This window comes from Vipera berus (genome assembly GCF_964194415.1).
Source record: "Vipera berus genome assembly, chromosome: 9".
Lineage (NCBI taxonomy): Eukaryota > Metazoa > Chordata > Lepidosauria > Squamata > Viperidae > Vipera > Vipera berus.
This window is the reverse complement of record NC_138212.1, coordinates 2075715-2097050: the sequence shown is the minus strand read 5'-3', so window position 1 is coordinate 2097050 and position 21336 is coordinate 2075715. Positions and strand designations below refer to the sequence as shown.

Genomic DNA, 21336 nt, shown 5'->3' with positions numbered 1-21336 from the left:
TTATTAATTATTATTATTAATTTCCTGTTTTCTTCCCCCCCCCAAATCTTTAGCCTATTTCTAGAGATCTTTAGAAACTTGTACACCTTTTAGTAACAGTTCAATTGATCTAAGAAAAGAATTGCCCAACTACGGTCTTTGGTTCCCCCCCCCCCCAAAGTGGGAATGCTTTTGCAAATTTCTATTATAATCCGTTGTTTTTTAAAAAAATAGTATATAACATGTAAGCATTGTCACATAAAACCAAGCTCTTTGTATGTGAAGCCCTTACTTATGCTAGCAGCTAGACCATTCAAGAGTAGCTTTTTTCATAAAATACTCCTCCCGTACCTCTATCTGAAGAATACGGAAATTTCTTTAATTGTAGCAATAAAAAAACCCTTGCAATAGATGGCAGGGAGCTATCAGCTAGTGCCCAAAGCTATTTTGCTGTGACCTATGACCCCCAGAAAACTGAGGGGAAAGTTAATAGCTGCCTCTCAGTACAGAAACCAGAGAAGGATTGCATCCATAATAAACTTTGTAAAAGAAAGTTTCACTTTGTGTCCGCTAGAGGACACTAAACTCCAACCCCTGAATTACTACTACCTGTTTTGCTGATTTGTGCCAAAAGAACAGGTGTTAACTACACTAATTACACCCAGTCTTCTTGAAATAAATACAGGAAGGCAGAAAAAACAAACCCAACATATTATCTTGTGGTATCAAGCTGATTGTATTTTGTCACAGACGACAGCTTCATATAAATGATGGAAACAAAAGCAACACAGTTAAAACTGCTACCCTGCATAAATCAACAGTTTAATCAAACACTTCAAACTATGCTTCTCCAAAAGTGCTTTCCTTGGTAGGTAGGTAGGTAAGTAGGTAGGTAGGAAGGAAGGAAGGAAGGAAGGAAGGAAGGCCCATAAATAAGGGCTGAACAGAAGTTATAATCAAGTCTCCCTTTTGTCTTTTTTTTCCACTAAGGCAATTAGAACAAATTTCTGAAGTTAACTGGAAATTAATCAAACTCACCCTCCCAACACTAATAAGGAAAGGCTCTAAAGCAGAGGTGTCCAATCTTGGCAACTTACGGACTCCAACTCCCAGAATTCCCCAGGCACCATGCTGCCTTGGAAATTCTGGGAGTTGAAGTCCACAAGCCTTAAAGTCGCCACGTTGGGCACCCCTATTCTAAAGAAATCTCCAAGAGATACTCCTGCTGCTACATCAAAACTTCAATTCAATCCTAATTTCAGCTGTTCATGGCTTCAACCGTGCCCAAAGTCCCCACTTTCTGGGATGAGACCTACTTTTGATCCCACATTTGCCTGGAACTCCATGACCTCCCCCCAAATATTTGATGCTAGATGGCCAAGTGCCTTTACTTAGTTTGTTAGAATGAGACCCTGCCTTTTTTCCACCAGCGCAAAGTAACCTACGGAAGAATCTTCCTTCCACTTATTCTCCCCGCAACGTAGGAGCAGTTTGGGGGTGACAAGGAACTCGCCCAAAATCATCTAGGGAATTTCCACAGCTTGCCTTAAGGAAATCAAGACAGAAAGCCCCAAGCATCCCCAGTTCGTGGTTTTTTTTAAAAAAATAATCAAAACGTAGAGTTCTTCAATCTTCTCTAATCTCTTCATTCTTCTTTGTCTGCAGGTGGCTTTTCTTTCTCCAGAGATGGATTCTGTTCTTGCTTCTTGGCCGGTTGCCGATCAGCACCTGCCCCGACACCAACAGTCTGTCCTGATTTGGCCTCAATGACAGCATGTTCGTTCTTCACAAGCTCCTCCAGTTCTTTCTAAGGGGGAAGAGGGGGGAGAGAAGAGAAAACCACGTAAGGAAGATAACCAAGAAATAAACAGAAACTTCATTTCCTCAGAGTTGGCAAGCCACCCCAGAGGGAGCCAAAGAGAGCCCCATTAATTTTTACATCTGGGCTGTTCTGGGTGATTTTGAAACAGGAGAGATACCTTCCATCCCAACAGCTCTGCCAAAGCCAGGCAGCCCTCATCGCAGTCTCCGAGCCATGCAACGTCCCTGAAAAATGAAGAATTGTGAACAACGGAACTCCAATTTATTGTTATTTATTCAGAGCTTACATAGCATCCCAGGACAGATACATCTTTTCTTCCAGCAATCTCTACAAACACCTTGTGATCAGGTTGATCTCCCTTGCAAGATCTTCTCCCTAACACACCTGGGCTACGAAGACCAAGTGTGGCCTCCCTAAAGCCACCAGGTGAGCTCAGCATATGGACCAGAAAGTTGCATTAGGCACACCAAGGGAACTGAGGATTGTCAGAATCAAGAGAAACACACAGCAATTTGTGGCTTAAACTTTCAACTTCTGTCTCTTGCCCAAGACTTTTTTTTTGCGCCAAACACTGAACACTCTGCATTCCCCATGAGCCAATGGGTGCCTTAAATTCCCAGCACCTGCCCGGCCACAGTCCTGCTCCCCATGGTGAACTTGCCTGTATGCTTTCTCTGAATCAAAATCCATCCCGCAGCCTAAGCCCATCAGGGACATGAAAGGATCACTCTGAAATGAGACCAAAAAGGTAAGAATGTCCTCTTGGAGGGCTCCAAGATGCTGACAATTTTAAAATGGAGGATTAGCAGAGAACCATTGTTATATATAGTGCGTATAGTCAAGGCTACGGTCTTCCCAGTTGCAATGTATGGCAGTGAAAGTTGGACCATAAGAAAGGCTGAGCGCCAAAGAATTGAAGCCTTTGAACTAGGGTGCGGGAGAAGACTCCTGCGAGTCCCTTGGACTGCAAGGCGATCAAACTGGTCAGTCCTAGAGGAGATCAACCCTGACTGCTCTTTAGAAGGCCAGATCCTGTAGCTAAAACTCACAATACTTTGGCCACCTAATGAGAAGGAAGGACTCACTGGAGAAGAGCCTAATGCTGGGAAAGGTTGAGGGCAAGAGAAGAAGGGGACGACAGAGAAGGAGGTGGCTGGATGGAGTCACTGAGGCAGTAGGCGTGAGCTTAAATGGACTCCAGAAAATGGTAGAGGACAGGAAGGCCTGGAGGAACGTTGTCCATAGGGTTGCGATGGGTCGGACACGACTTCGCAGCTAACAACAACAACATTGTTATATAAGCTGGCTCAGGAATTCTGGGAGTTGGAAGTCCACAGTTCGTAAAGTTGCCATAACTGCCCACCTCTGTGACAGAGAATAGGGACGATGACCCGGAGGGGATACGCAGGCAATGTTGCCTAGGCTAAAAAGCTTTTTTTAAAAAAAGTCCAGAGCAACAAGACAGCAGCGTTCAGAAGCAGCTCAAGCTGATGCCTTCCGGATTCACAGAAGTAATGCCAACTCGGGAATTCTGGAAGTTGAAGTCCACAGCTTGGAAAGCTGTCATGGCCGCCCATCCCTGCTCTTTGTTGTGACTCAGGGCCAGCCTGTGGGCCCGGCAGCCGGCTCGGATGTATCGGATGACTCAGATGAGGGGGAGGAGGTGGGTGTGGAAGACGAACCGGCTGATGATGGCTTGCAGGCTTGGCAGAGCTCCCAGCCGGGGCCCTCTTCTCAGCTGCGTGAGCCCGATAGTGCGGAGGATGATGACCCACAGCTGGCCCTGTTCAAGGACGCCCGACGCAGGAGGCAGTCGAGCAGGAACAAACAAAGAAAGGCTGTGGGACTCCTCGGGAGGAGGCACAGGGAGACCACGCCCTGAACTCTAAATAAAAGGAGTGTTTGGGGAGGGGCTGGTTGCTGAAAGCAACCCTTCCGCTTGAGGATTCAAGTTCTTGTGTTTTCGTTCTGTTGTTTTGCTTGTGAATTAAACTTGGAAGACGCTTTGCAGCCCCAGACGCTCTCCAGTCTCTACTGCTTGAACAGGGGTTTGCCTTATTACAAGGCCGGTAGTTGGCTGGTTCAGAACACTCTTTTCCCAGGAGCTTCCAATCTGCAGCAGACCAAAGAAAGCAGGCTTACCTCTCCGGTCTTCTCCTTATTGATCAGAAGCCGTGGTGTGTTTGCAGGTACCCTGGAAGAAACAGAGAAGAGGAACAATTTAGCAATGATGCCTGCGGCGTCCTGGTTCAGAAAACCCAGCCCTTGCTTGAGCAGGCCAGGTTCACTCACCTGCTGACCAGGGAGGCAAAAGGCTGGACCTGAAGTGAGGTGCCCATGATAATAAGCATGTCCGCATTCTGGAAATCCTGCAAGCAGAAAGTTCGCGTGAAGGATGGCGGGCACCCCAGCACTGCATCCCAGGTTCTAATCTGGTTTCAAAGTCTCTTTCTCTGAAATCGTGCTCTCTGGATAGATTGCTCTGACCTTTCTCTTATTCTGGTCTAGACAGACTTTGCTGTCCCATGTTGTTACTGTCACGATAGACCACAGCAGACTTTAAGGCTCAAGGCGCTCTGGGTTGTCAGACTGATTCAACAGCGAGGAAAGCTCTAGGTTCCTGCAGTGTGCAGATACCTACAGGTAGTCCTCGACTAATGACCACAATGGAGCCCCAAGTTGATGTGGCTAAGCGAGAAATCTGTTAAACGAGTTTTGTCCTATTTTATGACTTTTCTTGCCATGGCTAAATGAATCCCTGCAGCTGTTAAATTAGCAAAACGTTGAAGTGGATCCGGCTTCCCCGTTGACCTGGCTTGTCAGAAGGGGATCACATGACCCCGGGACACTGCGACCGTCATAAATTTGAACCAGTTGCCAAGAACCCAAATGTAAATCACGTGACCACAGGGATGCTGCAACGGTCGTGTGAAAAATGGTCATTAAGTCACTTTTTTCAATGCCGTTGTAATTTCAAACAGTCACTAAGCAAACTATTGTAAGTCGAGGACTACCTGTATAGCATTTCAAATGATTGTATACTGGATGCAGAGGAACCCGTGACTATAAAATTAAGAGGTTCATGTGCTAATCTGCTTACAGTGCAAGATCCGGCTAATGTTTGCCCAATGTTTGCTCCAAAAAAGCTTGGAAGAAAACTGAAGGTTGCATCCTTTCATCTCTGTTTGTAGCCTAACAACACGCCTCCTTTTGTGCCATATTTTCATTCACCAGATTACATTCATCCTAACCATTTAGGGGGGAGGTGGGAAGAATTTATCCCATCCGATAAAATTAGCACACAGGACTAACATCGGTTCGTCTGGGAAATTTTAACCCCTAAAGTCAGGACTCAGAAATCCTGGCTCTTGGGAGACCTCCAACCTGGGGCTGCCACAGCGTGCTGAGTCCAAGGACAAACGACTGAAGCCCTTACCGACTGCATGAGAGAGAAGAAACGAGGGGGCAGATTCTCCCCAAAAAACACGATGTCTGAACAAGGGAAAACAAAACAGAATCTTGGGTTAGGGTTCCCTGAAACCTGATCGATAAGCACAAAGATCCCAGGAGGCTGCTTTGATGGACGACCGGGTGGGATGCTCACCTGGCTTCACTATGTTCTGACATTTTTCACATCTGGGGGTGAGAGATGCGAATATTTTTTCTGAAAGAAAAAGAAGAGGGAGCCGTGCACAACGGGTCTGAGCCGATTCCGTTTGTAGCTAATTCACCCTCTGGCATAAATGGCCTGGGTCCAGGTTACTTGAGGGACGGTCTCACCCCACTGGGATCGGCCCGCACCGCTCGTGCCAGCAGAGGAGGCCTGCTGCGGGTCCCGTCAACCCAATTATTCCGCCTGGCAAGATCCAGGAGGAGGATCTTCTCAGCTGTTGCTCCTCCCCGCTGGGACATCTCGCCCCCCCCAACGTGGGGTTGGGCCCCAACCCTTCTATCTTTTCGTAAGGGCCTAAAGACATGACTGGGCCAGTGGGGGCTGCAGTGGGGGATCAGGGCAATGAAGGTGGTTGATTGAGTAATAACAGATTCCACCTCCCCGCATGTCTTGGGTTGTAAGGTTTGATTTTAACATTTTCTGTTTTAATTCAGATGTAACTGTCAGCCTCCCAGAGTTACCCTATGGTTAGATGGGCGGGCAATTTTATCAATAAATAAATACGAATAACTACAACCCTTACTTCTAACCAGTTTAACCTTCGTCTTGCACCCAGCAGCCATACTAGGCAATCCAAAGCAGACCGCTGGAATCCCTCAAGTTGTGGCTTTCTCCCCTCGGCAGCATTCACACATCTCAGAAACGAGCATTGCTTCTGCTCTGAATATCAAGATCACGCAGCAGGAATAATCCCGAGTTATTCCAAAAGGATTTGTTTTTAAAAAATTTTTCTCTACCCCTTTGAGCCCTTCTGGAAAGTCCCCCCCCCCGATAATGTCTTCTCTGCTTCCAATTCCTGACCCTCACCTTTCATCCACTCCAGGCTGTAGGACTTCCTGCAAGTGGAGCTGATGCAGTGGGAGGTATAAAAGGTGCCGTGAGCTTCCACTAAGTGTTCGGGATCCAGACCGGCCACCCTCTCCAAGGTGTCGATGTTCTGGAGGAAGGCAAGGCGTTCAAAATAAATCCAACCTGAAACAGCTGCCAATCCTGGAGCTACACCGGATTAGGGCTCTCAAAACAAGAAAAGGCTAACGGCCCTTTTTATTTAGGAGGCCAGAATAATATCACTAAAGCTTTGTTTTAAAGTGCCAGCCCCAAAGACCACAAGGAGTCCCAAAGGGAAGAGGACTTATTTACCTGAGTGTAGCAGCGCAGTAGCAGCCCTTTATCCTTCAAAAGACGAATGAAGTAGTGACAGACTGTGGGCTGAAAAAGGACCAGAGCCTTAAATGTCACATTTTCTTTTCTCCAAAACACGCAAAAACCCCCAAAGGGTAGGTTCTATTGATATGTTTATTAATTCATTCCAAATTTACGGGACCCTTGGCAGTTAACACTGGAACATAAAACGTCCACTGTAAATTAACAATTAAAACATCCACAGCAATTAAATGAAACAATAAACTGCAGTAAATATGTATATTTTAGGGGCAACTAAGGTATTTCTTTTGTAGGTTTTATTCTGTGGGAATTGTATACCCTTTGGTGGTGGAATAGTTTACAACCAGACTCATAATCTATTTCCCAAGCATAAAAAATTATTAAGAAAACGCAGAGGTTCTACTTTAAAACTTTAGCTCCCCACCACCACCTAAAACCTCTTAAAGAGACCCGATTTGGGGCATCTCTCTAAAGCAGAAGCAGACAAAAACAGAGGTGGGCTTCAGATCTAGCTTCTCAAGAGTGTGAAAGGGTGGGGGGGACGTGTTAGGAACTCTTTGAAGCAACCTTTCTTCTCCTGGCGTGACAAGACCACTGCACTTTTAGGATTGAGTTTAAATCCCTGCCCACCGCCTCGGAAACACGAAAAGCCAGCTGACCTTGAACTGCCCTGGGTAAAGCTCCCGAGCCAAGGTGAAGAATGGTTCTGGGTTTTGCTAAATAAAAACAGACACCCAGTCAGTTATGCCAAAGCAAAGAAACCTATTCAGCCCATCTCAATAGCAAGCGGGTAACTCAGCACGGTACCTTGAAATAGCCAATCTCAAAGATGGCTTCGGGATATGGCAGGTTGTACTGCTGCAGATTGGCATACAGGCCCGTGCCAGGCGAGCGGAAATCGGGGATCCCCGCACCTGAGGGGCAGAAAGGCAAATTCTGAGATTGAATCGACAGCTGGAAGCAGCTGAACAGAAAACCAACGGAGAGACAGACGGCTTATTCTGATACCGTACTACAGTTTGAGCTAAGAAGCAGATACTGGTAGTCCTTGACTTATGACCACAGTGGAGTCCAAAATGTATGTTGCGAAGCGAGACATTTGTTAAGTGAGTTTTGCCCCAGTTTACGATCTTTCTTGTCACGGTTGTTATGTGAATCCCTGCAGTTGTTAAGGTAAGAATACAGTCGTTAAGTGAGTCTGGCTTCCCCACTGACTTTGCTTGTTAGAAGGTCGCAAAAGGGGATCATGTGACCCCTGGAACACTGCGACCGTCATAAATATGAGTCGGTTGCCAAGCAATTTAACTCTGATCACGTGACTGCGGAGATGCTGTAATGTTTGTGTGAAAAGCGGTCATAAATCACATTTTTCAGGGTCATTGTCACTCTGGACGGTCACTAAATGAACTGTTGTAAGTTGAGGACCACCTGCACTGTCCTTGAGATTCTCAGCTCCATTATTTCAAACCCAGCTTACAACAAAGGGGAGAAATTAAGTTTGACTCAGCAGGGTGCCTCTTGTGAACATTCCTTCTCTACTTTCCCAGGAAAAGAGTTCTGAAGAAGCCGAATCAAGCTAAATTGTCAGTTTAAAGCAGGCCCTACACCCGCCAGGCTCAACTGCTCCCACCATTACTTCCCATTGTCATGTCTAAGAAAACGGGGCTCTAGCACAGGTTTTGCATTCGATTCATAGCTCAAGGAGGGTATTACCCAGGTGAGTGAGGCTTCATATTTAACATTCACCCTGTCTTTCTGTTGCAGAGAAGATGGCGGGAAACCCAGGATTGCTTCATGCCCCGGTTGAAGGCTACTAATGTAAACAAAGGCTAAACTCACAAACAAAGGCAAAAATATACACGACCCAGGATAATGTTCAAATGCTAAACCGGCTGAAGGTATTCTTAGCAATCCGCAGTGAGAATTACTTGCTGCGAAAAAATGATGCAAAACCTATAAACTCTCAGCAAAGAGACTTAAAGCCAAACCTGACTGTTATGCAGCTTTCCAGATACTTCATCCTGGGAAAGACTGTGGGTCAGGAATTAAAGAGAAAATATTTTGTAGGTAGAAGAACCCAGGGCCAATTTTCAATATTTCCTAATTAAGAAATAAATCACTGTGGCAGGATAAGAGCACACCTTTCTAGATTTAGCAGAAAAGCAGGATAAGAGCACATGTAACTGTGTAAAGGCAGTTTCTAATTTTATCAACCGGCATCACTCTCTGCTCCTACATTTGCATAAAACCAAGGGGGGAAAAATAAAGCGACACGTGATCAGCAAAGCCACCGTGACACTTACTAGTCGAGATCCCTGCACCAACCATACAGATTATATTCTTGCCTGCAAGAGAAAGGGCAGGAAGTGCTTTTTAATATCAACCCCTGAATTACACCATGCCACCCTCAAACCCTGAACAGCATCAACGTTCGGCATAGGCATCCAACCACTGGAGCCAGGGCAACTAGGTGATAAGCCCCAGAATTTCAGAGGCTGGGGTTCAAATTCTTCTGCCAAGAGCCTGACTAAACACCTTTGGATGGCCCTGGGCAAATCACCTTTGTCCACAGCAGTCCCTATCTGTAAAAACATCAGTGACCACCGGGAAGCAGGCACAGATGCACTGATAACTAGCATTTAACTACAACACACAGAGGTGCCAAACCTCCGTCCTCTCTTTGATCTACACCACCACCTGCATCACAAGCTCTCTTCCCCCCACCTTTTTTTTTTTCATTCAGTTCAGCGGCTGGTAGAAAAAAGACAAGAGCAACATGTTTTAGTCTCTAGAAAGAACTGCTTTACATTTCTCAGTCAGTATGAAGTTGGTCACGCCTTCCAGCGTCAGTTCCTCCAGCACCTTCTCGGGCTTCTCACTGCCAAAGCCCAGAGTCCGGGAAAAGAGATTTCGCAAAAATTCCACTGGTAGGAAAGAAAGGAAAGAATTGCAACGTTATCCTTTGCCTTGAAGACCTGAGATCTGTGCCAATAGGAGAGATCATCAGTGCACTAATGAAGTTACCTAAAGCGATAATGAAACCTCTGCAAGGAAACCACCAAGCTCAGAGAGCACCGGGGAACCCACCCAGTCCTCCTCCTCTCCGCAAACCCTACTCCCTTCTACCACTGATGATGTTACCTAGTTGGGTCATAAAACGTCTGCAGGAAAATAACCAAACTCAGAAAGCACCAAGGACTCCATGAGACTTCTGCATATTGTGCTAAAAACTCTTACTTGAAGAAAAATCTACCTGCGGCTGAAAAACTATTCTATGCTTTATGTAAAAAAAATTTTTTTAAAATGCTAAAGTCTTAAAGCAGCATTTTTCAACCTTGGTAGCTTTCAGCTGGATGGACTTCAACTCCCAGAATTCCCCAGCTAGCCATGGGGAATCTGGTTTGAGGCTTCTCTAGTTTGTTTTGCCTCAAACCAAGAAGATTGTTAGAAAAGCAAAAAACAAAACCCTGGGTTCCCCTCCTCGTTTTATAGAATGATAACTCTGAAAGGTAAGGCACATTGTTGTTTTAAGTGGAACTCATTGCCCGTATTCTAGTCTGGTTTTTGACAAATAAGCCCTGATTTACGTGCTCCACTGGACATTTGCTCATCTTGTCCTGAGGCAGCTGACACACACTTAACAGCTCACTAATAAATGGGCATGTACCATTTAGTGCTGCCCAGGGACAGAAGACAGATCCATTGTGTCTTTGTCAATGGATTAAGGCCAGCCTTACCTTATTGCAGGCCAAAACATGTAATTATAATGCTTGATTAGATAGTTACTTTGTTTTTATCCTGGATTGCACAATTCAGGGGTTTCTGTGTCTACAAATAATTTTTTATTAGCTATAGGAAGACGGCGATAGTTTGGAGATACAGTATAGGGATAGCCTCAATTTATACTTTCACTATATTTAAAGTAAAACATGAACTCCCACTGGATAGTTACTTACTTTCTGTCTGACCAGAAGCTCCCCCTTCCTCATCAGAATCTGAACTCTATAGGAAGAAAGGAAGCAGGGATGTCATTTCTTAGAATTCCTTAATATTAACTGCATTTATTAAGATCGTAACTGGCCAATCTTGCCTGGGCTCAAACTGAGCAGGGTCAGGGCCTGTTAAGCACTCAAAAAAAAAGTACTGTAAAATTCCAGAACTTCCCAAATCCCATCTATCCTTTCCTAAAGATGTATTTTTAAGTGGATCCTGCACTTTTTCCAGAGCTGCAGATGCTTTCCGACCTCAAATGCAGAAAGCCCCTAGCCCCAGCATGGATGTTCTCCCATTAGCGTTTTTAGAGAAGAGATATAAGAGCCTCCCATTTGAATTTAAACTATGCCCAGAGGAGAATGAACCTCTGAAGCAGCAAGAGATATCCTGTTTTTCAACCTGGGCAGCTTGAAGATATGGACTTCAACTCCCAGAATTCTAATGGTTGGGGAATTCTGGGAACTGATGTCCACAGATTTTCAAGCTGCCCAAACTGAGAAACACCATTTTATACCGTCCATTCCACATTAAATCCAATTCCCCAGTCATTCTGATGTTTTATTTACAATCATCAACCTCAAGTGACTTTCTTAAGTGTAGCCAAATTTTGTCATGTGTCTGTAATAGATGCAATAGTTTGAATGACAGGTTTGATTAACTGCACAACTAATGCAAGTGTTTCTAACTTATTTATATGTATGTCTATTATTTATGCATTACTGATTTAGATTTTGATATTTTTACTTGATCGTATATGTAGTCCTCAATGTACGACCACAATTGGAACAACTAAGCAAGATGATTGTTAAGTGAGGCACGCCTGACTTTATGACTTTTTGCTGCAGTCATCAAGCAAAATCATTGCAGCCGTTAAGTGACTCACAAGGTTGTTAAGCAAATCCAGCTTTCCCCATTGACTCTGCTTGTCAAATTTTGATCGCCTGACTCTTGGAGTGGCTATGATGGTCATTAATATGAGGACTGGTTTAAGTCACTTTTTCCTGTGTCCCAACTTCAAATGGGCTTAATGGTCGTAGGTTTGTGTACGTCATGAATTTTGAGGACTGGCTGTAATTAAAGACCTACAGGCAGTCCTCGACTTACCACAGCTCACTTAGTGACCATTCAAAGTTACAACGGCACTGAAAAAAGTGACTTACGACCATTTATCACCCTCACGACCTTTGCAGCGCCCCCTGGTCACGTGATCAGAAGTCAGACGCTTGGCAACTGACTCGTATTTATGACGGTCGCAACGTTCAAGGGTGACAGGATCCCCTTCTCTGACCTTCTGACAAGGAAAGTCAAGGGGGAAGCTAGATTCACTTCACAACCTTGTTGTGTTATTCACTTAACAACTGGAGTGATTCGCATAACAACTGCGGGCCAAATTCCCTTACCAAAAGCTTCACTTAGCAACGAAAATTCAGGGCTCACTCGTGGGTCATAAGTCAAGGACTCCCTTTATTAGTATAGGAGACGGGATCCCCTCCTGATGTGCCTCCATGGCCGGGCAGAGTCTACCCTCAAGGCACCTAGTGGGCCACTGTACTAGTGCAATTTTATTGTATTTTATTCTATTTTGTAAAATCCTAACAAAACAAACAAACAAACAAAAAGGAAATTGCCACCGGAGCAGGATTTTGCTCGGAGGATTCCCCCCCCCAACTGACTCCCTCCCAGCTGAGCCGGGGATGATGGGCCTGGAAGTCCCCCCCTCCCCCGCTTCAAATGATTTTTAAGAGTCCTCCTTCTGCGACTCGAGCCGCTTTCCCAGGAAGCTCCACCGGTTGGATTTCCGCCTGGTCGACCGCGCTCAAGGAAGAGCCCCCTTCGCCCTGCGGGGCAGAGCCGCCTGGAGAGAAGGCCTCAGAGGGGGAGGATTTGGAGCGACGCCCCCCCAATTTCGGCCCCTCAATCCTCACCGAGGACCTGGAGGCCTTTTCGGCGTCCGCTTCGGGACTGGCGGCAGCGCCTGTGACAAGGGAAACACAAGGGAGAAGGGGAGACTGGGCCTCGGGCCTCCTCCGCCGCCGCCCACCATTCCCTCAGCGGCGGCGCCGTTACCTTCCCGGCTTTCCATGGAAGGCCGCGTCGCTGCTCCGCCAAGAATCCAAACAAACCGTTGGCCCCTGAGAGGAAAACTACAAGTCCCGAAAAGCCGCGCGGGAGGGCAGCCAATGGCCAGCCAGCTTCCAAACAAACGTCTGACGTCAGCGATGGGCGTCAAGGGACCTTTGGGCTCATCCAAGCGCAGCTAGAGAACGAGGGAGGGGGCGGGGAAAGAGAAATTACAAATAAACCCCACCTCCCTTCAGGCTTTGCGCCGGCTTGAGAGCGTGACGTCGCCGAAGTGGAAGCCGTCCTTCCCAGTTAGGGCGTCTTCAAGGCCAAAAAAAAAAAAAACATTAGACGGCGGCGAATCTAAACGACAAGAGTGATGTAAAGGAGGGGACGTTCTGAAGGCAAACGCCAAAACTTGAAAAAAATTGCCAATGTTACTCAAGCTCTGTCGCTCGCAGAACTCCACTTCCCATCATGCCTCGAGGGAAAAAAATGGCGCCCGTCTTCTTTTTTTGATAAAACGCAGGCGCGGAGGGGGAGAGGGAGAGGTGACGGCAAGGGAGCGTCACTACAACTCCCGGCATGCCTCTCTTCGTCTGATAAGACGCTCGTCCGGGGAATCCCCAGGCCGCTGAAATTCCCCTTCATGGCCGCCTCGGCCGGGGGAGCCGCTTTAGATTCGCCAGCCCCCGGGCCGCCCGGCCTGGCCTCCGCCATGGCCCCGCTGTAGGCCCGTCCCGAGCCATGGCCTCGGTGCAGGGGCAGCCCGTCGCCCAGGGCGGCCCCCGGGAGCCCAAGCGGCTGGAGGCCGGGGCCGAGGACTGGTGCGACAGCGGCCTGGGCTCGCTCAGCGAAGGGCAGCTGGTGGAGCTGCGGGAGGATGGAGGCCTGGGAGGGCCCGGAGAAGGCGAGGGGGGGGCTGCGGCCTGCCCGCTGACCCCTGACCCCAGAGCCCCCCAGAAGTCCCTGGAGGAGGAGGAGGAGGAAGAGGAGGGGCGCCTGGACTCGGCCCTGGGGGGCGACGAGGGGGTGGGCGACCTGGCGGAGGGCGTGGGGGCGGTGCACCTGCAGAGCCAGGTGGCCCCCGAGGCTTGGCTGCACCACGTGCTGGCCTTTGTCACCGAGGATGGAGACACGTAGGTACCCGGGCGGGGGGGGGGGGCTTCAGGGGGCCCAGGCTGGGGGGGGGAACCACATTCAATTTAAAGTTGGCTGGCTCACCTGATGTCCTGCTTAATGACCAGCACAATTGATAACCGTCATTCCGGGCCCAGTTACGGTGGTTAGTCGAGGAGTTAACTACCTGGACAGGTAGGTCCTCGGCTTACGGCCACCATTGAGCCCCAGATTTGCGTTGCTGAGCGAGACGGGCTTTTGCCCCATTTCCATGACATTTCTTGCCACAGTTGTTAAGTCAATCGGTGCAGATGTGAAGTTAGTCTTGCTTGCCTTCAGGAATCGTGGGCGCTCCATCCCTGGAGGGTTTTAAGAAGAGGCTGGACAGTCCCTTGTCTGAGATGGTATAGGTCCTCCTGCTTGAGCGGTGGGCTGGACTAGAAGACCTCCAAGGTCCCTTCCAGCTTCTATTCTAGTCACATGGTTGTTAAGGGAATCTGGCTTCCCCGTTGGCTTGTCAGAGGGTCACGAAAGGGGATCACGTGTCCCCGGGAACACTGCAACCATCTTAACTATGAGCCAGTTGCGAAGCATCTGAATTTTGATTACATTGCCGTGGGGATGCTGCGACGGTCGTGTGAAAATTGGTCCTTTTTTTCCAGTGCTGTTGTAACTTTCCTTTGGGAAAGGGCGGTATACAAATCCAATTAAATAAATAAATTAAATAAACTTTGATCAGTCATTAAGCGAATGGTTGTAAGTCAAGGACTATCCATACCACAGAATGTTTCCCCACCCTTTCATCGCTGCGTTTGCTCTCTTCCTCTCTTTCCAGAGCTCTCCACTTGGCTGTGATCCACGAACACGAAGCCTTCCTGGATTCTATTCTGCAATACACCCACGGGACGGATTACCTGGATATTCAGAACGACCTTGGCCAGGTGAGACCACAAGGCACTTTTGCTTCGCTCGGGCTGTCCCAAGGTTCACAATGAGAATAGCAAGACTGCTGGGGCAGACCTGAGAGAAAGGATTTGTCTTGGTTAAATTTCAAAGGGTCAAGGCCGAGTGCAATACAAGAGTGAGACTTGGGAGATTTTGAGTGGATCGGATACTTTTTAGGCCTGGTGTCAACGATCCGCTAAACAATAATAGTTTTGGTCTTCTCTTAAAACGGGTGTCCAGTCTTGGCAACTTGAAGACTTGTGGCTGGCTGGGAAATTCTGGGAGTTAAAGTCCACAAGTCTTCCAAGTTGCCAAGTTTGGACACACACAGACCCTGCCTTAAATTACTGTATTTTTACATATCTCGGCTGTTGCTTGTGTGCTTTAATTTTTGTGGATGTTATGATTATTTCTGTTTGATATTGCTCCTTGCCCAGAATCACTGGTTGAGATGAGTGGCTTTGTAAATGGATTAAACGGGGAACCAATTAAACCTGCCATTGTCAGCCCAAAATTTCTCTTGCTAAGCAAGACATTTGTTAAATGAGTTTTGCCCCATTTTACGACCTTGCTTGCCACATTTGTTTAACTGAATCAAGTTAGTGAAACGGTCGCTAGGTGAATCTGACTTCCCCATTGACTTTGTTTGTCAGATGGTTCCAAAATGGGATCATGTGACCCCAGGACGCTGCAGCTGTCATAAACATGAGTCTAATTGCCAAGCGTCCAAATTTTGACCATGTGGCCACAGGGATGGCTGCAACGGTTGTGTGAAAAATGGTCATTCACTCACAGTGCCGTTGTAACTTTGAATGGTCACTAAATGAACTGTTGTGAGTGGGAGGGACTACCTGTACTGAATGACGACATCAGTGATGGAAATTCCAATTCTGGTCGTAAGTCGAGGACTACCTATAAGGGCTGAGCATGCTCTGCAAAACCGTCCAGTTGGTTCTAAAAGTTCCGCTCTTCCTTCTCTTTCCTCTAGACCGCACTTCACATTGCCGTCATCCTCGGGGCGTCTGGCTTTGTTGGCAAACTTGTGTTGGCAGGAGCTGGGCTGTGCGTCCAAGAGAAAGGAGGCCACACAGCGTTGCACTTGGCCTGCAGGGAGGGATGGTGGGATTGCGCTCAGCAGCTTCTGGCTCCGCCGCTCGCCATCCAAAGGCCCGGTCAGGGCAACCGTTTCCGGGCCCAGCTGGATTGCACCAATTACGATGGTAAGCAGCGCCTGCGAAATAGGTAGAACCAACCTCTTTGTAAACAGGGAGAGAGAGAGAGAGCTGTGAGCACAAGTTTCTAGTCCTCATGGCTGGGGGAAGTTGAGAAGATCACCGGCATGCCTTCTAAATTCACACAAATATAAATTTAGTCATGTCTTGATGAGCTGCTAACCTTGTGTCCTGTTTGTCTGTTTATTTTGCGCAAGTAGTCCTTAACTTACCACCGTTCATTTACTGACCATTCAAAGGGACGGCACTGGGAAAAAATGAGTTATGACTGTTTGTCATACTTAACGATCATTGCAGCATTCCCCACAGTCCCGTGATCAAAATTCAGACAACTGACTCACATTTATGATGGTCGCAGCGTCCCGAACATTTGTGGTCAATTGTCGTAAGTCGAGGACCACCTGTGTGGCGTAACCCAATACAACATTAATGCATGGAATTCACAAAAGCAGCGTATAAAATATAAAACATCAGAACAGTGAATTATTTTAAAAATGCAGGAATCATGAACAAGATTATGTCCTGTTTATGGCCTCTCATAATGAGAAGTCTTAGGGTTAACAAAACGTGTGTCTCTTCCTTTTTTCCCCTCCCTCTTAGAATTTGATTTTTGCTCTCCTTTTTCAAAGTCTGTTGTTTACTTCTAGCGCTCTGTGGTTAAAAATTTACCTCCTTGCCGGATTTGCATAGATTACTCAAACGCTGGGCAGGACAAACTGAACAGAATTGGAACAAATGTTATTTATTTTGTACAATGGGTTTCCTTTGAATTCCAGTGTGGCAAGTTAAGGTTTATAGGTCAGAGGAAATGATATGTTGTTTTTCTATTCTGTTGCCCAAGTTGACCTCATAGTATTGTTTGCTCTGTTCATCCTCCACCCCCCCTCCCTCTCCCAGGTTACATCCCTTTGCACGTGGCCATTCTGCGGAAAGATTTGGACATGGTCAGCCTCTTAATCTCTGCTGGATCGGACCTCAACAAGCCGGTTAGTTTTTTTGGAGCTGATAAACTCTCAGAAGATCTAAAGTCAATTTTGCTATAATTGCAAACAAAATGATCCTCGTTATTAGGTTGGGGAAAAAAAAGCTGTAAATTCAAGTAGAAGAGCAATCAGGTAAAAAAATAAATAATTACAGGTAGTCCTCGGCTTACAACCATAATGGATCCTGCCCATAAAGGTTGTACGTCACGACGGTCATAAAACAGGTCATCATGTGACCGACCTGATTATGACCTCTTTTTTTTTTTGCAACAGTCATTAATCATAGCACGGTCATTAAGTGAATCCATGGACATTAAACAAACCCATTGATTGCTATGGGTTTTTTTGGGTTTTTTTACCCAAAACCAGAAGTATTTATTTATTTTTATTTTAATTCCATTTATATCCCGCCCTTCTCCGAAGACTCAGGGCGGCTTACAAGCTTAGCAGTAGCCTTCATTCTATGTATATGCCTGCTAAGTAACACCGGGCTTTGTCAAAAAAAGTCATAAAACATAGTCATGTGACTGCAAAGACAGGCCAGTCGCCAAGGACCGAAATTGTGACTATGGGGGGTGGGTTGGCCTTGAGGACCAAGTCATAAGTGTCTTTCGGGGGTCTGTCATAACTTTGGTTGCTAAGCAACCAGTCATAAGTCAAAGACCCCCCGTATTAAAGCACCAGTCAGTTTTGACCAGTGGAAGCTGAGATGGATGTCGGGTGAGGAGGTGGGCAGTCGAGTAAGGGAAGGAGTTGCCAGAAGCTGGGGGCAGCGTTAAAAGAGGGATCCGCCTGGAATCCCTGTGTGGCCACAAGTGGACTTAGTCCCTGCATTGGGATTCTAGGCTGATCCCGCTTTCAACGCCGCCCCCAGCTTCCGCCACTGTTCCTGCTGCATTGTTGTTGCAAAACTATATCTCAACTACAAGAGCTTGAAACTTGTTTTGCGTGCATAGCACTAACTCGTGGCTGAGATATGCGTTGTAACTGGAGCATCCAAGCAGGAATGACATGCCGCCTTCAACTGAGCTGTCGACAAGCAGTTGTTGTCTTGGTGTGACATCAACCACGTTCTAGCTTATCATGGCTTCCCGGCCTATCCCACAGGCTAAACAAGGCCCAGGTCCTGCCCACGACTGACCCACAAACACAGCCAACGCCCCGTTTTAACTAGCCCGGCCAATTGTGCAAACCCAGCCTGTTTGTAAGCTGAGCTTATGTAAATGTGAGAATTCCAGCCTGTGCCATGTTGCAACTTAGTGGCTGCCCTGAAGCTCTTGCCTCAGTGAAGGGATGTCGAGCTGACTTTTGGGAAGGGAGGGGGCCACACCTGGAGCCACGAGGGCAGAAGATGAAGTCCAGAAGTAGAAGAACGGGTGAGAAGGAAAGTCAAAAGAATCCCGCCTTGATTTGGCTTAGTATGCAGGTAGTCCTCGGCTTACTGCCATAATTGAGCCCAAAATTTGTATTGTTAAGCGAGAGATTTGTAAAGTGAGTTTTGCCCCGGTTTACGACTTTTCTTGCAGCTTATTAAGTGCATCCCTGAAGTCGTTAAGTCATTAAGACGGTCATTAAGCGAATTGGCTTTCCCCCATTGACTTTGCTTGTCAGAAGGTTACAGAAGGAGATCACGTGACCCTGGGACACTGCAACCGACATAAATATGAGTCAGTTTCCAAGTGCCCACATTTTAACCCTGTGACCACGGGGACGCTGCAACGGTTGTAAGTGTGGAAATCGGTCGTAAGTCCCTTTTTCAGCGCCGTTGTTACTTCGAACAGTCACTAAATGAATGGTCGAGGACTATAAAAGGGACAGAGAAGGAAGAGCTGTCAAGATGCGTTTATTCTACCCTACAAGAATGAAGTAGCATTCTTGGACCCCCTGCCTGACGGGTGACGTCCTTGAGCCAGTGCCCAGCTCAGGTGACGTTGCTGTACCTTTTTCCCCACCCCCCACCCACCCCTCCTCTGCAGGAGCTAAGTTGTGGCCGGAGTCCCCTTCACCTGGCGGTGGAGTCCCAGAGCCCTGAAGTGGTGGAATGCCTCTTGCGTGCAGGAGCCGACACGGAGGCACGCATGTATGTAGGCTACACGCCCATGTACAGCGCCATGCACCGGCCCGACCAAAAGATCCCACAGCTATTACGGGAATTTGGCTCAGAAGAGCCGGACTGGTATTCCGAGGAAAGCGTGGACAGTAACAGCGAGGTGAGAGAGGAAGGGAGGGGTTGAGGGAAGGAAGGAGGAAGGAGTGAGATAAGGGAGAGGAAGAAAGCTAAGAAGGAAGCAGTCAGGGAGGGGGGGAGGAAAGAAGGAAGGAAGAGGAAGGAGTCAGACAAGGGAGAGGAAGGAAGAAAGGAGACGGAGGCAGGAAGGAAGGAATTATTGGTCAGAGCAAATTGATAGTAGACAAGAGCCAAGGGCATTCAAGGTGGGCTGGGCTTAGGCCTCTTGTGGGCGCAAAGGGACTCGAGACTGATGCCACACTTGACTCCTGCCTCCCTCCCTCCCTCGGGCTCAGCCTGTCTTCTGATATAGGAAGATCGACCTAGAGTTGGCCCAGCCAATGGTCTCTTCCTTCTCTCCTCCCCCCCCCACTTCCACCCCAGCATCCTGCAGGCATCCAACTTGTTTTGACCTTTCTTTCCCTAGGAAGAATACGACGACATCGTGATCAATTGTGGCCACTAGAAGGGAACCCTTTTGCCCACACCGGACTCCACTGAAATTGCCCCACGGTGGCAGCTGGCTATGGTCTCTGTAGCAATTGCATCTTCACTGTGAGCTAGATGTGAAAATTATTTATAAAGGCCGGGACGGAAGGGGAAGCGGCCTTATCTGGCCCAGAGGCGTCCTCCCCACTATCCCCATTCCGACATGTACCCTTTGTTATTTTGTCCTGCTTCAGAAATGGATGTCTTGTCTCTGATGTTGGTGTCTCGCACTTGCCAGCCTTGACGTTTCAGAATCAATAGGTTTGGGTTTCCTTTGTAACCAAGTGGCCGGTGGGTGTCCTGAGCAGAGCCTAGTTGTGAAAAAGCCTTGTCTTATCCATCCCTTTCTGGAGCACCCCTGCCTTTCCTGGGAATGCTCCCGCTCAGATTCGTGGTGTCCCTTCCTTCTTAACGTTGGTCCCGGTTTGTGGATCTTCTAGAGGGCCTGAGGGCCTTGGATGGGCTCCCACCTCTGGCGGTTGGAGAGCTGGGGAACTGCCAGGTGCAAACAATGAGATCCACAGGTGAAGGGTTCAATTAGCTACTTCCTTGCTGATGGCCTAAATGCAGGAATCTGCCCAGATTTACAGTTTGCACCTGGGTCAGACGGGATGAGCTTCAGCAGCATTCAAGAAGGTCACTTTGCCCTTTTGTGCCTACGTAGAGATTCTAGACTAGTTCTCTGCTTGACTCCTCTCCCTGGCTCGGACAATGGCTTTCCAACAAGAATAAGGTCCCCATCCTGGCACAAGGAAAGTTGTCCTCTGCCTGGCTTGGTTTTCAACTCACCGCCGTCCCAACCAGCATGAGATTGTGGGGGAGCTGTAGTGCTAAATATTTGGACCAATTTTTCCCCCGGGCTTAGCGAGGGGGTTGGGGTCAGTCTGGCCGCTAGGACTCTATGGAAGAAGACAGAATTGGAACCCGGAACCTGCTCGGAACTGGAGTTCAGCAACAACTGGGGGAGCTGGAGGGTCCCCACCCCTCTCCTAGGGGCTGGCTCCGGAGCGAAGCACCCCCAGGAGTGTCTCTTTAAAATAGTCCCTTGGGCGTCTTCGGCACAGCAGAAAGAATGGTGTGTTTGCCAGGCGTTGGAGCTCTGCTCCACCTTGCCGTGTTACGTTTCCGCTCCCCTTCCACGGAGGCTCAGTGTTTTGAAGTTCCAGCGTGGTTTCCTGTGACCTGTTTAGATTTGCATTTATGACTTGGTTCTGTCTCTTCTCTGCTTTGTTTTCTTTCTTTCTCCTGCCTCTCTCTCTCTGTTGATTGTAATCTGTAGGTCTTCCCGAGCAGACAGATTAAACCTTACGGATCTTGTGTGTTTTTGTCTTCCTGTTCATTGCTGCTTTGGGGCAGCAACCCCTGCCTGAACGTTCAGCGGCATCAGACTCAGATAGGAGGACCCACAAGTCAAAACGACAACAACACAACCCATCCCACGTGATGACAGGCACATTTCCAGATTGAAAGCAAGGCATGTTGCCGCTCTCGGCTGGTCTCCAAGCTTTTCTTTAATTACAGCCTCCTTTGAGACGAAGGGGGAAACTGTCGCACGTACATTTCTGCCCCTTCACCTGGACAGAGACCACTTTAGTTCCACCCTTCCGAAACCCCCTTTGCTTAGAAATTCCCATCTTCTCTTATTTTTC

At 47.7% G+C, this 21336-nt stretch overlaps 2 protein-coding genes across 2 annotated transcripts; one reads left to right on the top strand and one right to left on the bottom strand.

The window, feature by feature from the left end:
- Positions 1-23: 23 nt before the first annotated feature.
- On the bottom strand, positions 24-14000 carry SIRT2 (sirtuin 2). Its single transcript, XM_081334249.1, has 17 exons — positions 13917-14000; positions 12699-12888; positions 12557-12606; positions 10595-10640; positions 9446-9562; positions 8942-8983; positions 7446-7552; positions 7298-7354; positions 6615-6683; positions 6282-6411; positions 5406-5465; positions 5238-5293; positions 4094-4170; positions 3944-3995; positions 2463-2530; positions 1959-2025; positions 24-1786 (listed from the first exon to the last, which is right to left on the bottom strand). The coding sequence occupies exons 2-17, from the start codon at positions 12712-12714 to the stop codon at positions 1625-1627; spliced, it is 1176 nt and encodes a 391-aa protein (XP_081190375.1). The 5' UTR covers positions 12715-12888; positions 13917-14000; the 3' UTR covers positions 24-1624.
- Positions 13277-21004, top strand: NFKBIB (NFKB inhibitor beta). Its single transcript, XM_081334250.1, has 6 exons — positions 13277-13831; positions 14647-14752; positions 15745-15976; positions 16886-16974; positions 18948-19181; positions 19626-21004. The coding sequence occupies exons 1-6, from the start codon at positions 13440-13442 to the stop codon at positions 19662-19664; spliced, it is 1092 nt and encodes a 363-aa protein (XP_081190376.1). The 5' UTR covers positions 13277-13439; the 3' UTR covers positions 19665-21004.
- Positions 21005-21336: the final 332 nt, after the last annotated feature.